Raw genomic sequence first — 17,609 nt, 5'->3', positions numbered from 1 at the left:
ATGCACTGTACTTTTCAATGAAGATAACTTTAAACTAGTCTTAACTTTAAAGAAATACACTCTATACATTGCTAATGTGGTAAATGACTATTCTAGCTGCAAATGTCTGGTTTTTGGTGCAATATCTACATAGGTGTATAGAGGCCCATTTCAAGCAACTATCACTCCAGTGTTCTAATGGTACAATGTGTTTGCTCATTGGCTCAGAAGGCTAATTGATGATTAGAAAACCCTTGTGCAATCACGTTCACACATCTGAAAACAGTTTAGCTCGGGACAGAAGCTACAAAACTGACCTTCCTTTGAGCAGATTGAGTTTCTGGAGCATCACATTTGTGGGGTCAATTAAACGCTCAAAATGGCCAGAAAAAGAGAACTTTCATCTGAAACTCGACAGTCTATTCTTGTTCTTAGAAATGAAGGCTATTCCATGCGAGAAATTGCTAAGAATTTGAAGATTTCCTACAACGGTGTGTACTACTGCCTTCAGAGGACAGCACAAACAGGCTCTAACCAGAGTAGGAAAAGAAGCGGGAGGTCGCGTTGCACAACTGAGCAAGAAGATAAGTACATTAGAGTCTCAAGTTTGAGAAACAGACGCCTCACAGGTCCCCAACTGGCATCTTCATTAAATAGTACCCGCAAAACACCAGCGTCAACATCTACAGTGAAGAGGCGGCTGCGGGATTCTGGGCTTCATGGCAGAGTGGCAAAGAAAAAGCCATATCTGAACTGGCCAATAAAAGAAAGAGATTAAGATGGGCAAAAGAACACAGACATTGGACAGAGGAAGACTGGAAAAAAGTGTTGTGGACGGATGAATCCAAGTTTGAGGTGTTTGGATCACAAAGAAGAACGTTTGTGAGACGCAGAACAACTGAAAAGATGCTGGAAGAATGCCTGACGCCATCTGTTAAGCATGGTGGAGGTAGTAATGTGATGGTCTGGGGTTGCTTTGGTGCTGGTAAGGTGGGAGATTTGTACAGGGTAAAAGGGATTCTGAATAAGGAAGGCTATCACTCCATTTTGCAACGCCATGCCATACCCAGTGGACAGCGCTTGATTGGAGCCAATTTCATCCTACAACAGGACAATGACCCAAAACACACCTCCAAATTGTGCAAGAACTATTTAGAGAAGAAGCAGGCAGCTGGTATTCTATCGGTAATGGAGTGGCCAGCGCAGTCACCAGATCTGAACCCCATTGAGCTGTTGTGGGAGCAGCTTGACCGTATGGTACGCAAGAAGTGCTCATCCAACCAATCCAACTTGTGGGAGCTGCTTCTAGAAGCGTGAGGTGCAATTTCTCCAGATTACCTCAACAAATTAACAGCTAGAATGCCAAAGGTCTGCAATGCTGTAATTGCTGCAAATGGAGGATTCTTTGACGAAAGCAAATTTTGATGGAAAAAGATCTTATGTAAAATACAAAACATTATTTCTAACCTTGTCAATGTCTTGACTCTATTTTCTATTCATTTCACAACGTATGGTGGTGAATAAGTGTGACTTTTCATGGAAAACACAAAATTGTTTGGGTGACCCCAAACTTTTGAACGGTAGTATATATATATATATATATATATATATATATTGATTGATTAATTGATTGATTGAAGCTTTTATTAGTAGATTTGCACAGTGAAGTACATATTCCGTACAATTGACCACTAAATGGTAACACCCCAATAAGTTTTTCAACTTGTTTGAGTCGGGGTCCACTTAAATTGATTCATGATACAAATATATACTATCATCATAATACAGTCATCACACAAAATAATCATTAGAGTATATACATTGAATTATTTACATTATTTACAATCCGGGATGTGGGGGGGTGGGGGGGTTAGGTTTGATTGATATCAACACTTCAGTCATCAACAATTGCATCATCAGAGAAATGGACACTGGAACAGTGTAGGTTTGACTTGGTAGGATATGTACAGCAAGTAGTGGGCATAGAGAGAGAGAGACAGAGAGATCATAAAGCATAAGAAAAAGTATCTACATTTGATTATTTACAATCTGGGGAAGTAGGATGTGGGAGGGAGGGTGTTAGTTTAGGGTTGAAGTTGTCTGGAGGTGTTCTTTTAGTGCGGTTTTGAAGGAGGATAGAGATGCCCTTTCTTTTCCACCTGTTGGGAGTGCATTCCATATTGATGTGGCATAGAAAGAGAATGAGTTAAGACCTTTGTTATTTGTTATATCCATACTTGCCAACCTTGAGACCTCCGAATTCAGGAGATGGGGGGGGGGGGGGTCAAGTATTTCATATATATTTATATATAAGAAATACTTGAGTTTCAGTGAATTCTATCTATATATATATATATTTATGCGCTGCCGATGCCTTGTGCTTCGCTGACCATTAATGAGTGAGTATATACGTTCGGCCACCGTGTTCAATGGAGAAGTCTGTTCTACAAAATTTACAGGCAGCATACCCCTTCCCCTTTGAGCTGTCCTGGATAAACTGAAATTCTTGTTTCCAATCATTTTGGAACTTACAAGCGTATTTCTTCATCTTACTCGTTGTCGGCGTCCCCATGTCTGTATATTCCTCGTTCTTCTGCTTCGTCTCCTTGTTGTGTGCGCAGTTGTGCACTCTCTAAAAGCCATAGATGTTATAACGTGATTGGGCAGGCCCGCTGTTTATATCGTGAGAAAGCGGACGTGAAAACAGGCTGTCAACCCGTCACTCAGGTCCGCATGGAGCTGGAGGGGGCGTGGCCTCCAGCTTCGGCTGGAAATCGGGAGATTTTCGGGAGAATATTTGTCCCGGGAGGTTTTCGAGAGAGGCGCTGAAATTCGGGAGTCTCCCGGAAAATTTGGGTGGGTTGGCAAGTATGATTATATCGGAATCTGGATTTAACGTGGTTAGTGGCGCTCCCCCTGGTGTTGTGGTTAAGGAAGTAGTTTGACATGTACTTCGGTATCAGGGAGGTGTAGCGGATTTTATAGACTAATGGGTTGTACTTGTATAGCGCTTTTCTACCTTCAAGGTAATCAAAGCGCTTTGACACTACTTCCACATTTACCCATTCACACACACATTCACACACTGATGGAGGGAGCTGCCATGCAAGGCGCTAACCAGCACCCATCAGGAGCAAGGGTGAAGTGTCTTGCTCAGGACACAACGGACATGACGAGGTTGGTACTAGGTGGGGATTGAACCAGGGACCCTCGGGTTGCGCACGGCTACTAGGCTCAGTGCAAGTTGTTTTACTCTGTCCTCCACCCTGAGCCAGCCCACTTTGGAGAAGTGGGTAGGAGTGAGGTGTGATCTGGGGTGGAGGTCTAGAAGTAATCTGACTAGATTGTTCTGGAATGTTTGGAGTCTAGATTTGAAGGTTTTCGAGGTGCTGGGGTACCAGGAGAATCTTCATGGTGCTTTTGTTGACCAGAGAGGAGATTCTGTAGAGAAATCTCGTTCGAGAGAGAGAGAGAGAGAGAGAGAGAGAGAGAGAGAGAGAGAGAGAGAGAGAGAGAGAGAGAGAGAGAGAGAGAGAGAGAGAGAGAGAGAGAGAGAGAGCTAAAGATATACATATATATATATATATATATATATATATATATATATATATATATATATATACATAGAGAGAGAGAGAGAGCTAAAGATAGACAGAGATATATATATATATATATATATATCTCTGTCTATCTTTAGCTCTCTCTCTCTCTCTCTCTCTCTCTCTCTCTATTTATATATATATATATATATATATATATATATATATATATATATATATATGTATATATATACACTATAGATACATATACTATAGATACATATAGTATATTTATATATACTATATGTATCTATATAGTATATATAGATACATATATATACTATATATAAATATATCTATCCGTCTATCTTTAGCTCTCTCTCTCTATATATAGAGCTAAAGATAGACAGATAGATATATTTATATATAGTATATATATGTATCTATATATACTATATATATGTATGTATATATATATATATATATATATATATATATATGTATATATATATATATATATATATATTTATATATATATATATATATATATATATATATATATACATATGTATGTATATATATATATATGTATATATATATATATATATATATATATATATATATATATGTATATATATATATGTATATATATATATATATATGTATATATATATATATATATATATGTATATATATATATATATATATATATATATATATATACATATGTATGTATATATATATATATATATATATATATATATATATAATCAAATGTAATCAAAAAGGTCAACCAACGAACGAGATTTCTCTATAGAAGCTCGTATGCTCTGGGCCTGTTTTGCTGCCAATGGAACTGGTGCTTGACAGAGAGTAAATGGGACAATGAAAAAGGAGGATTACCTCCAAATTCTTCAGGACAAGCTAAAATCATCAGCCCGGAGGTTGGGTCTTGGGCGCAGTTGGGTTTTCCAACAGGACAGTGACCCCAAACACACCTCAAAAGTGGTAAAGGAATGGCTAAATCAGGCTAGAGTGAAGGTTTTAGAATGGCCTTCCCAAAGTCCTGACTTAAACATGTGGACAATGCTGAAGAAACAAGTCCATGTCAGAAAACCAACACATTTAGCTGAACTGCACCAATTTTGTCAAGAGGAGTGGTCAAAAATTGAAGCAGAAGCTTGTGGATGGCTACCAAAAGCGCCTTATTGCAGATAAACTTGTCAAGGGACATTTAAGCAAATATTAACATTGCTGTATGTATACTTTTGACCCAGCACATTTTCAGTAGACCCATAATAAATTCATAAAAGAACCAAACTTCATGAATGTTTTTTGTGACCAACAAGTATGTGCTCCAATCAATAAGAGTTGTACAAATGATTGGAAATTCAAGACAGCCATGACATTATGTTCTTTACAAGTGTATGTGCACTTTTGATCGCGATTGTACATATTTATTATTATTTTATATTGTTTTATTATTAACAAAAATGGTTTGTTTCAAACTTCAGTCACAGGAACTTATTTGTTTTACTTTTTAAACATATGTACAGATGAAACAAACAAAAAAGAATATCATTTCAGACAATTAAGTTTAAATATGAAACGGATATGTGATATAAACCCAAAGTGAGATGTGCCAAGTCATGATTTGGATATTTGTATTTGTGTCATGTCTGTGTGACCATGTTTTGTATTAGTCATGTTTTGTTTTATTTAGTTATTGGACTCTTTAGTTTCTGGCTTTTCACTCCCTTGTCTTGTTTCCATGGTTACCCATTAGTTTCACCTGTTTCACGTTTGGACTCATTGTGCACTCTTGTTTGTCACCATAGCAACCCATTAGTTTTCACCTGTCACGTCACGCACCTGTTTCACGTTTTGAGTCAAGCACCTGTTTTCATTAATCATGTCTGTAGTATTTAAGTTCATTGTTTTCAGTTTGTCTTTCTGGCGACATCCCACAATTATGCTCTTCACATTCCTGACACTTGTTTTTTCATGTCCATCTTTCATGCTGCAACTTTAGTCCAAGCCAAGTAAGTTTTTGTTTATTAATGCTATAGTCTTTTGGTTTCATAGTTTGTTCTCCGCCACTGTGCGCGCTTTTTGTTTGTACTTTTTTTGATAGTAATAAACAATCATGTACTCACATTCCCGTCTCGCCCGAGCCAACTTTCCGTTGCCTTCCGGAAAAGCAAACACCCAGGACCTAGTCTTGACAATTTGCATAATTCGGATGATCATGGTTTACAGTTTTTAAAAACCTAAAATGTTCTAAGATTTTCAATTTGAGGTTTTCATAAGATGTAAACCATAATTAAGTAAATGCTTTCCAAAGGCTTTAAATATCTTGAGTTTCATGTTATGATCAATGTCATATGTTAGTTTCACCTGGTAAATCTAATTCCCTTGCAGGACATTCACATTTTTTTAGTTTCACACGTGTAAAATTAGGTTCAAATATTTATATTTCCTATCCGCAAAATCCGTTATTTTTTTAAAGGTATTATTTGAGTATTTTGTAAAAATTAAAGTTTTTAAAAAATGACTGTGACGTATGTGAGTCATTTTTGTACTTTTCTAAATTCATTTTACAAGACCAAATTATTTTCATTCAATCTCAGTAAAAATTGCATGAATAAACTACATTTTATTGCTTAAAAAAATGTGTCAAGACTACCGGAACCCCCCATGTTGTTTTATTTTGAAAGTGTCACTTCCTTTTCCGGTTTTGTTTCATATTGCAATAATGTTATGATATATGAGACATATTGGAGGCATTAATGGATTTTGTGTGTGTGTTTGCTGTCGCTGTTTTGCTTTCTGTGCTACTGAAGTGAATTAATTAACTCATATTGTGTTCTACATATGGAAAATGTTTGTATTCAACTTGGAGAAAGTGAACCACCAGGTTTAAGTAAATAATGGTTGAGCCCATTATAAATTAAGGAGCCTTAGTTGGACATTCGCATGTGGACTGGAATTAGCTCTCTCATGAGAAGAGGCAATACATTCAGACTTCGTAATGCAAAAGTGATAGCTCTATCCTGGAGGAGAGACTCCATGTTTATCTTAAACATCAACCTACAAGTTATGCTATGCATCTGTTGTCTTCCCATTCACTTATACACAAACACATCTTTACATGGTCAGGTTGTATTCTCCTGAATTAACACACACCCAGACAGAGAAAGAAGGAATATATGACTGTGGTTCAGCTCCTCCAAGTTAGGAGTGCCTAATTTTTTTGACTTGACCTCCTCCCGGAACTTCAGTCCTGTATAATGATGCTTGCTTGTAATAAAGCACCTTTTGGTTCAGTAAAGCGTCTCCGACATCTCTTTTGATCCAGCCGCACTGCCGTGTCACCCTTCTGTCCGGAGGAGGATGACAAGATCAGAAATACACATCACTGCACTATAAGGCTGGGAATTATCCGATCCCATCCGAATACTAGTAAATACATCAACACTTTCGCGATATTGATAGTTATTTTTGTCTGAATTTTTTCAAGATAAAATTAATTGAATGATGTTACTTTTAACACAGGAGTGTCAAACTAGTTTTTATTGAGGGCCACGTCGCAATTATGGATGCCCTCAGCGTAACCGTGTATATATATTGTTGCGTCTGGCCAGTATTCCCTCTCAAGGAATTAGTCACTGGTCAATCCCAAGTTTTTTCGATTACATATATGCTGAGTAAGAAGGACCATCAAGACAGAATAGGAATATTATCAAGTTTTACTGAAGCTTCAGGAGACCAGCCCACATCAATACAGTCATACCGTCATCTCGGGATGGTCTAACATTCAAACGGAAAGAAACTACTTCTTGAATCGGAAAGCAGTCCCCCCAGAAAGGAATGCCTAAAACACTACACAGACCTCTGTAGACAAAGAGAAACGGGTATACAGAGTATACATGGAAAAATACTAGCTGATCCAAACATGACTATGAATAAAGAAAATAACTCTTAAACATACATGCATTCTCCACAATATGAATATGAACGTATAATAGATTTGTCACACAATTGGAGAATTCTTATATTTTTTAGATTGATGGATAACTTGCCTTGAAAAAAAAAAAAAGAATAAATACATCTAGCCAGAATGTACTTTTTTTTCTCCTTTATTTCTTTTTTTCCAGCCTTTCACAGGCCACCTAAAATGAAATGTTGAGCCACATAAAAAATGAAGTGGTGGGCCACTTTAAATGATGTGGAAGGACAGATCAGACCCTTGACAACTGCGCTTTAATATGTTGAACGTCACTATAATCAGAATAAAACACAGGGCAATTTTGGCAATCAAATATTTATTTTAATCAGCATTTGCAGAACAATATACAAAATAATACAATAAACAAAATAACAAAATTATTCCCTTTTTCTCCTTCACTACATAACGTTTTGAGTCACACAAAATGCATATGTAACATGAGCATTAAACTATTTGTGAAAAATATCGATATCATCACTCAGGTATCGATCTGGTGCCCTTGGTATCGATAACATCGATATTTGGATTGATCTGCCCATTCTTAAAATTTGCGCTTATATGTTAGATTTGATGAGATTCTTTTTTTGCTTTATTTTTAAATGCTAAACCAAACTACCCTGAACTAAAATAAATATAAATACCAAAACAGTATTATACACTTCCCAGCCACAGTAGTACTAAATTAGACACGTCAGGAGCCATTTTGAAAAACAACATTTTAATTTTGCTTCATAAGACCACTTCTTCGCCAGCACATGTACATAACTACCTATATCTATACTATGATTATGGCTGTGTGTTCTCCAGCATATTGGTTCTCACTTAATTTTGTTTTGGAATATGTAATATTACTCACAAACAAGCCATCAAATGTGTGTAGCTGCTTTTCTTATCACCACTCACTAATGAGATAATCTGGTATCATACACATAGGGGCTCACTTCCATGGTGAAATAATCTTGTTGCACAAACTGGACAGGAATTTATATTTTCTGTTGTGTGTCTGCATGTGTGCGAACAGTCATTTCTTACACCAATAACTTTAACCACGAACGGAGCATTTAAAAGGTTCTTCTCCATGAATGCTAAAATGACTCCGTTTCGAGAACCTTTTACCACAAATTGAAGAAAGTGTTTTTGTGTGTGTTTCAGCATGTGTTGAACCTAAAATTGTATGTCTTAGATGTATTGATGGGAGCCTATCCCAGCCTATGCAAGTTGCTTCCCTAAGAGGGACAAGCGGTAGAAAATGGATGGATGGATGTATTGAAGACTTCCCAATGAAGAAGTCTTTGAAGTTGTCGCCACCATTAAGCAAGTAAAAGGTTACTTGTGCTAACGTAGTTGCCTTCTGGGTAAATCAGTTACCACAAATTTAGCAACTCATTGTTTTTTCTCCTGAGTGTGTTCTCATGTGATGAGACAAAGTTCCACTTTGAGTGTAACTTTTACCGCATATTGAACATTTGAATGGTTTTTCTCCAGTGTGCGTTCTTATGTGTCTTACCATGTCTGCATTATAAAGGAATCTCTTGTTACAGACTGAACAACTGAATTGTTTTTCTCCAGTGTGTTTCATTGTGTGTCGGGTCCAACCAGCTCTGGAAAAAAAGCTTTTGCCGCAATCCGAGCAATTAAATGGTTTTTCTCCTGTGTGCGTTCTCATGTGTTGGGTCAAATTGCTATTTTTAGTGAAGCTTTTGCCACAAACTGAACACTTAATTGGGTTTTCTTCTGTGTGCGCTCTCATGTGTTCAGTCAAATACCTCTTCTGTGAAAAGCTCTTGTCGCAAACTGAGCAGCTGAACGGTTTTTCTCCAGTGTGCGCTCTCATGTGGTCCGACAAAATGCTCCTTTGAGCATAGCTTTTACCACAAATTGAGCAACTAAATGGTTTTTCACCCAAGTGTGTTCTCACGTGGTAAGTTAAATTGCTTTTTTTGGTAAAGATTTTGCCACAAAATGAGCAGCTCCAACTTTTTACTGTCTTCTCTTTACGGTGATTGCTGTCAGTCCTCATATTACCTTCACAGTCTGTGTCACTGCTCAAAGTTTCTTCAACCTCGTCTTCAGCCTCACTATGTGGGAGAGGCGCTAAAAGGTTGTCTGCTTGTGGTTTCTCTTCGTCATCTTCAGTCTTCACAGTGACAACCGTCAGTGGCAACTTGGTGAGATCAGCCTCCTCCAGTCCTAGATGACACTCTCCCTCTTGTGAGATCCAAAGTTCATCTTCTTCCTCTTTAATGTGGGAGGGCTGTGACGCTTCCTGCTTCAAAGTGGAGCTCCCCCCCAGCGACTGAGAAGAAGGTTCTTCTGGATGACCAATCAGCTGCTGGACATCTGCGAGACACAACACAGACACACTTTAGAGCTAAAATAATCCATGGGATGTTTTTTTTTTTATTCGCTACACACTATTTTTCTATGCACTGTGTTTGTATCTATTTCAAACATGGAAACAAAACTTTTAACAAAGTGGTCACTGCAAACTTGTGTGTTCTTCGATTCTGCTCCCTTGTACTGGAGTGTGGGCCTCTATTCTTGATTACTAGTGATGGGTTGATGAGGCGTCATGAAGCGTTTCGACACATTGCAAAACTGTATTGATACTGTGTCGATACTGTGTCACTAAATACTGACATCTGCTGGACATCAAAAATCCCTACAGGCAACCTATGGACCGACTCAACTGACACTGATTTTATGCCCTAGTACAGGGGTCACCAACCTTTTTGAAACCAAAAACTACTTCTTGGGAACTGATTAATGCGAAGGGCTACCAGTTTGATACACACTTAAATAAATAAATATATTGTCATTTGTAAGTTACACATAAGTGTGATTTAAACAACAATAGCTAAATAAATAAATTTATATATATAAAAAAATGGGTATTTCTGTCTGTCATTCCGTCGTACATTTTTTTTTCCTTTTACGGAAGGTTTTTTGTAGAGAATAAATGATGAAAAAAACACTTAATTGAACGGTTTAAAAGAGGAGAAAACACGAAAAAAATTAAAATACAATTTTGAAACATAGTTTATCTTCAATTTCGACTCTTTAAAATTCAAAATTCAACCGACAAAAAGAAGAGAAAAACTAGCTAATTTGAATCTTTTTGAAAAAAATTTAAAAAATAATTTATGGAACATCATCAGTAATTTTTCCTGATTAAGATACATTTTAGAATTTTGATGACATGTTTTAAATTGGTTAAAATCCAATCTGCACTTTGTTAGAATATTTAACAAATTGGACCAAGCTATATTTCTAACAAAGACAAATCCGTATTTCTTCTAGATTTTCCAGAACAAAAATTTTAAAAGAAATTCAAAATACTTTGAAATAAGATTTAAATTTGATTCTACAGATTTTCTAGATTTGCCAGAATAATTTTTTTGAATTTTAATCATAGTAAGTTTGAAGAAATATTTCACAAATATTCTTCGTCGAAAAACCAGAAGCTAAAATATTTATTATTCTTTACAAAAAAAAATAAAAAATAAAAAAATTACTTGAACATTGATTTAAATTGTCAGGAAAGAAGAGGAAGAAATTTAAAAGGTAAAAAGGTATATTTGTTTAAAAATCCTAAAATCATTTTTAAGGTTGTATTTTTTCTCTAAAATTGTATTTCTAAAAGTAATAAGAAGCAAAGTAAAAAAATAAATGAATTTATTTAAACAAGTGAAGACCCATCCATCCATCCATTTTCTACCGCTTATTCCAAGTGAAGACCAAGTCTTTAAAATATTTTTTTGGATTTTCAAAGTCTATTTGAGTTTTGTCTCTTTTAGAATTAAACATGTCGAGCAAAGCGAGACCAGCTTGCTAGTAAATAAATACAATTTAAAAAATAGAGGCAGCTCACTGGTAAGTGCTGCTCTTTGAGCTATTTTTAGAACAGGCCAGCGGGCGACTGATCTGGTCCTTACGGGCTACCTTGTGCCCGCGGGCACCGCGTTGGTGACCCCTGCCCTAGTATATACAATAATATAAACCAAGTCATTGTATTTCATTTAGGATTATTTCATATCTTCATTTAAATAAAAATATATTTTTATCTTTTTTAGATACAGTCAATAAATAATGTGAACATGTATCATAACATGGAAATCTAAGAGAACGTGTTGTGGATGATTGTGGACTGGGAATTTTTTTAATTTAATTTTTTTACACATTTTTATTAAAAAAAAAAAAGAAAAAGTTTTTCCGACGTATTACATTTTAGACGATTTCTCTTAGTTATTATTTCTCCGGCTGTAGAAAAGAGCCGCTCACAGGGCACAGAGGAGGCGTCAGTGCGACACAGTTCGCGTATCGGTCACGTGACCAAAACAGCTCATGATCGGTCACGTGACTTTCTAAAAGCGGTACGCGCACCGACACAGGGTTTTGCTCTATGAGCATCGGTGTTGCCGGACCCATCACTATTGATTACCTCTGAAGAAATGTTCATCCTTTTCGCGATTTGAACGGTTCGCACAGCTGAAAATAACACAATTATGGGGCGTTTTTCTTCGAGAAAGGCTAAATGGCGCTGAGTACCCGTTGAGAACAGACACCGTTGGACTACCGCGCATATTTAATGAGCCGTACATGACTTAATTAAAATCCAAGCAATAATACAACACTTATTTACAGTGTCATACAAAGTTTAACATGTCCGAAACGGAGTAGGAAGAAGCAGATTTCTTTTATTCCTACCCCTTGCCCATTTTACAACTATTACCGTATTTTCCGCACTATTAGCCGCACCTAAAAACCACAAATTTACTCAAAAGCTGACAGTGCGGCTTATAACCCGGTGCGCTTTATATATGGATTAATATTAAGATTCATTTTCATAAAGTTTAGGTCTCGCAACTACGGTAAACAGCCGCCATCTTTTTTCCCCGTAGAAGAGGAAGTGCTTCTTCTTCTACGCCAAGCAACCGCCAAGGTAAGCACCCGCCCCCATAGAACAGGAAGCGCTTCTTCTTCTACTGTAAGCAACCACCCGCCCGCGTAGAAGAAGAAGAAGAAGCGCGCGGATATTACGTTTCATTTCCTTTGTGTGTTTACATCTGTAAAGACCACAAAATGGCTCCTACTAAGCGACAGGTTTCCGGTTCATGAAAAGACGCAATCTCTCCATCCGCACACGAACTACTATTTCACAGCAACTGCCTAAAGACTTTCAAGAAAAGCTGGCTACTTTCCGTGCATATTGTAAAAACAAGATAGCTGAAAAAAAGATCCGGCCAGAGAACATTATCAACATGGACGAGGTTCCACTGACTTTTGATATTCCTGTGAACCGCACTGTGGATACAACGGGAGCACGTACGGTGAATATTCGCACCACAGGGAATGAGAAGTCATCCTTCACTGTGGTTCTAGCTTGCCATGCTAATGGCCAGAAACTTCCACCCATGGTGATATTCAAAAGGAAGACCTTGCCAAAAGAGACCTTTCCAGCCGGCGTCCTCATAAAAGCTAACTCGAAGGGATGGATGGATGAAGAAAAGATGAGCGAGTGGTTAAGGTAAGTTTACGCGAAGAGGCCGGGTGGCTTTTTTCACGCAGCTCCGTCCATGTTGATATACGACTCCATGCGCGCCCACATCACGCTGGTTTTTAATATATTATTAAAGTTTAACTGACCTATCTGACTGTTTTTTTGACATTCCCTTTAGCGCAGTTAGATGCGGCTTATATCACGGGGCGGCTTATAGGTGGACAAAGTTTTGAAATATGCCGTTCATTGAAGGCGCGGCTTATAACCCAGGGCGGCTTATGGTGCGGAAAATACGGTACTATCAACTATCACTTCCTACATTCAATCTTTAACATACATATATACATACTGTCAGGTTCAAACACTGATGACATCTATTAAACAGACAAAGAAGCAAGGAATTAAACAGAGACAGAATTCAATTTGGCTCATTTGAGGAGAAACGTCTGGGCTGTACTCTTTGTACAGTCTTCGATTGTACGCCTCCTCTTTTATTTGGACTTTCCCTGATTACATGGCAACAGCTGTTTCTAAAGGAAGGGGGGGTCGTAAACAGCCGTCGCCTTTGGTTACAAAGCAGTTCAAAGAAAAGGTGCCTGGAGGGGGGTCAGGTCCAACTTCCTCTCCGCTTTGTAGATCTCGGGTCAAGACAAAATCTTCCTGTGGATTACAATACATCAAAGAAATCGACACCTTCATGTCGCTTCCCATCCTACACAGTGGAGTTTTACAAGCCTTTTGATTGGTAAGATCAAAGACAGCTTTTGTCCTCTCGCCGGGAACTCATGGCAACACATAGCTTTGTGATAACTTAGATACAATTATTCTGACACATACATATTAATAATGAATACGTTCTCGTATATAAAGTTATCTTAAAATTTGAACTATTTCCTAAATTAGATCTAATTGTACAAACCCTGTTTCCATATGAGTTGGGAAATTGTGTTAGATGTAAATATAAACGGAATACAATGATTTGCAAATCCTTTTCAACCCATATTCAGTTGAATGCACTACAAAGACAACATATTTGATGTTCAAACTCATAAACTTTTTTTTTTTTTTGCAAATTAAAATTATTATGGAATTTCATGGTTGCAACACGTGCCAGAGTAGTTGGGAAAGGGCATGTTCACCACTGTGTTACATGGCCTTTCCTTTTAACAACACTCAGTAAACGTTTGGGAACTGAGGAGACACATTTGTGAAGCTTCTCAGGTGGAATTCTTTCCCATTCTTGCTTGATGTACAGCTTAAGTTGTTCAACAGTCCGGGGGTCTCCATTGTGCTATTTTAGGCTTCATAATGCGCCACACATTTTCAATAAGATACAGGTCTGGACTACAGGCAGGCCAGTCTAGTACCCACACTCTTTTACTATGAAGCCACGTTGATGTAATACGTGGCTTGGCATTGTCTTGCTGAAATAAGCAGGGGCGTCCATGGTAACGTTGCTTGGATGGCAACAAAACCTGTATGTACCTTTCAGCATTAATGGCGCCTTCTCAGATGTGTAAGTTACCCATGTCTTGGGCACTAATACACCCCCATACCATCACACATGCTGGCTTTTACACTTTGCGCCTACAACAATCCGGATGGTTCTTTTCCTCTTTGGTCCGGAGGACACGACACATCCACAGTTTCCAAAAACAATTTGAAATGTGGACTCGTCAGACCACAGAACACTTTTCCACTTTGTATCAGTCCATCTTAGATGAGCTCAGGCCCAGCGAAGCCGACGGCGTTTCTGGGTGTTGTTGATAAACGGTTTTCGCCTTGCATAGGAGAGTTTTAACTTGCACTTACAGATGTAGCGACCAACTGTAGTTACTGACAGTGGGTTTCTGAAGTGTTCCTGAGCCCATGTGGTGATATCCTTTACACGCTGATGTCGCTTGTTGATGCAGTACAGCCTGAGGGATCGAAGGTCACAGGCTTAGCTGCTTACGTGCAGTGATTTCTCCAGATTCTCTGAACCCTTTGATGATATTACGGAGCTTAGATGGTGAAATCCCTAAATTCCTTGCAATAGCAGGTTGAGAAAGGTTTTTCTTAAACTGTTCAACAATTTACTCACGCATTTGTTGACAAAGTGGTGACCCTCGCCCCATCCTTGTTTGTGAATGACTGAGCATTTCATGGAATCTACTTTTATACCCAATCATGGCACCCACCTGTTCCCAATTTGCCTGTTCACCTGTGGGATGTTCCAAATAAGTGTTCGATGAGCATTCCTCAACTTTATCAGTATTTATTGCCACCTTTCCCAACTTCTTTGTCACGTGTTGCTGGCATCAAATTCTAAAGTTAATGATTATTTGCAAAAAAAAAAAAAATTGTTTATCAGTTTGAACATCAAATATGTTGTCTTTGTAGCATATTCAATTGAATATGGGTTGAAAAGGATTTGCAAATCATTGTATTCCGTTTATATTTACATCTAACACAATGTCCCAACTCATATGGAAACGGGGTTTGTATGTTGCTTAAGTTCTTTGCTTAAGCCATTTTTAATTTAACCCATACTTGCCAACATTGAGACTTCCGATTTCGGGGGGTGGGGTGGGGGGGGCGTGGTCGGGTGTGGGACTGGGGCGTGGTTGTGGGCGGGGGTGTGGTTAAGAGGGGAGGTGTATATTGACAGCTAGAATTCACCAAGTCAAGTATTTCATATATATATATATATATATATATATATATATATATATATACATACAGTACATACATTTATATATATATATATATGAAATATATATACATATATACATACATATACATACATACATACATATACATATATATATATATATATATATATATATATATATATATATATTATATATATATATATATATATATATATATATCTACATCCTGAAAATATGCAAACAAAACTGTGTTTAGATAATTGATACTTCAAACTTGCATAAATAAATCTTAAGGATATAACATAACTTGGCTTCTGGGAGCTTCAAAATGTAAAGAATAAAATGCTAAAGCTGTTGATAAACAAGCAATTATTTTAATAATTAAATATGGTCATTTTAAATGAATTATTATGATTATTTAAAATTAATTATTTCATATATGTTTATTTTAATGTATAATTCTATGGTTGGATGTAATAAGGAGTCAGAAAAAATACAAATAAAAACACAATTAATTTTGATGTTTTTAGCTAAATATAGTAAAAATGTATTTAGTTTTTTTGTAATTAATAAATATATTTATTTTTAGGTAAGATAAACATAATAATACAATTTATCTCTAGTCTGGATGATTTAGTTCTTGTCACCCTGTTGTCATCCTGTCATAAAAAAAGGCTGAAAATCGGGAGATTTTCGGGAGAATATTTGTCTCGGGAGGTTTTCGGGAGAGGCGCTGAATTTCGGGAGTCTCCCGGAAAATTTGGGAGGGTTGGCAAGTATGATTTAACCCCACATATGAATACACCAAAGGTTTTAAGTGTTTTATGTGCATACAAATGTTTGAAGTTTCATATTTCCCTCAGGTTATATTTATGACTGACATCATATTACATGCGATTACATTACCCATCATAATGGTACTTATGCACATAACAAAATGACCAGTGATGCTGTGAGTCCCCAAAACCCACAGGTGGTGATTTGAGTGGGTCCTGGGAAAACTTAGAGGGTCCCTAAATGGATCTGTTGATAACCTTTACGTGAACGCTTAGAGGGCGCTAATTTCCAAAGTATTTTAAGCATTATGTTCCGCTCACTTGCAGCTTACACCAGGTAATGACGTAACAACGGCAGCATGTAGCATGTGCACTAGCTTCGTGGGTTAGCTAATAATAGCCATCTAGATAGCTAACTGTCATCACAACACGACTGCAAATTGTTAGTTCTTATGTTTTTACTTTTTAAAAAATGTTCCTTTGGTGGTGGTATGATATGATACGGTTATAATGAACTGATGGATTAATTTATGATGAAAATGTATCTGGAATTAAACAGAACCGAAAAGGCAACTATCCATCCATCCATCCATCTTCTTCCGCTTATCCGAGGTCGGGTCGCGGGGGCAGCAGCCTAAGCAGGGAAGCCCAGACTTCCCTCTCCCCAGCCACTTCGTCCAGCTCCTCCCGGGGGATCCCGAGGCGTTCCCAGGCCATCCGGGAGACATAGTCTTCCCAACGTGTCCTGGGTCTTCCTCGTGGCCTCCTACCGGTCGGACGTGCCCTAAACAACTCCCTAGGGAGGCGCTCGGGTGGCATCCTGACTAGATGCCCGAACCACCTCATCTGGCTCCTCTCGATGTGGAGGAGCAGCGGCTTTACTTTGAGCTCCCCCCGGATGACAGAGCTTCTCACCCTATCTCTAAGGGAGAGCCCCGCCACCCGGCGGAGGAAACTCATTTCGGCCGCTTGTACCCGTGATCTTGTCCTTTCGGTCATAACCCAAAGCTCATGACCATAGGTTAGGATGGGAACGTAGATCGACCGGTAAATTGAGAGCTTTGCCTTCCGGCTCAGCTCCTTCTTCACCACAACGGATCGATACAGCGTCCGCATTACTGAAGACGCCGCACCGATCCGCCTGTCGATCTC

At 37.8% G+C, this 17,609-nt stretch overlaps 1 protein-coding gene across 1 annotated transcript in view; it reads right to left on the bottom strand.

Annotated features, from left to right (window-relative positions):
• Positions 1-8,507: 8,507 nt before the first annotated feature.
• LOC133619220 (uncharacterized) overlaps positions 8,508-17,609 on the bottom strand; it is a 30,969-nt gene continuing 21,867 nt past the window's right edge. The window contains exon 2 of the mRNA XM_061980158.2: positions 8,508-9,867. Coding sequence (XP_061836142.2) covers positions 8,903-9,867 — 965 coding nt within the window. The 3' untranslated portion in view covers positions 8,508-8,902. The remainder of the gene's footprint in view (positions 9,868-17,609) is intronic.

This window comes from Nerophis lumbriciformis, linkage group LG20 (genome assembly GCF_033978685.3).
Source record: "Nerophis lumbriciformis linkage group LG20, RoL_Nlum_v2.1, whole genome shotgun sequence".
NCBI lineage: Eukaryota > Metazoa > Chordata > Actinopteri > Syngnathiformes > Syngnathidae > Nerophis > Nerophis lumbriciformis.
The sequence above is the reverse complement of the archived record's forward strand: the minus strand, read 5'-3'. Positions and strand labels throughout refer to the sequence as shown.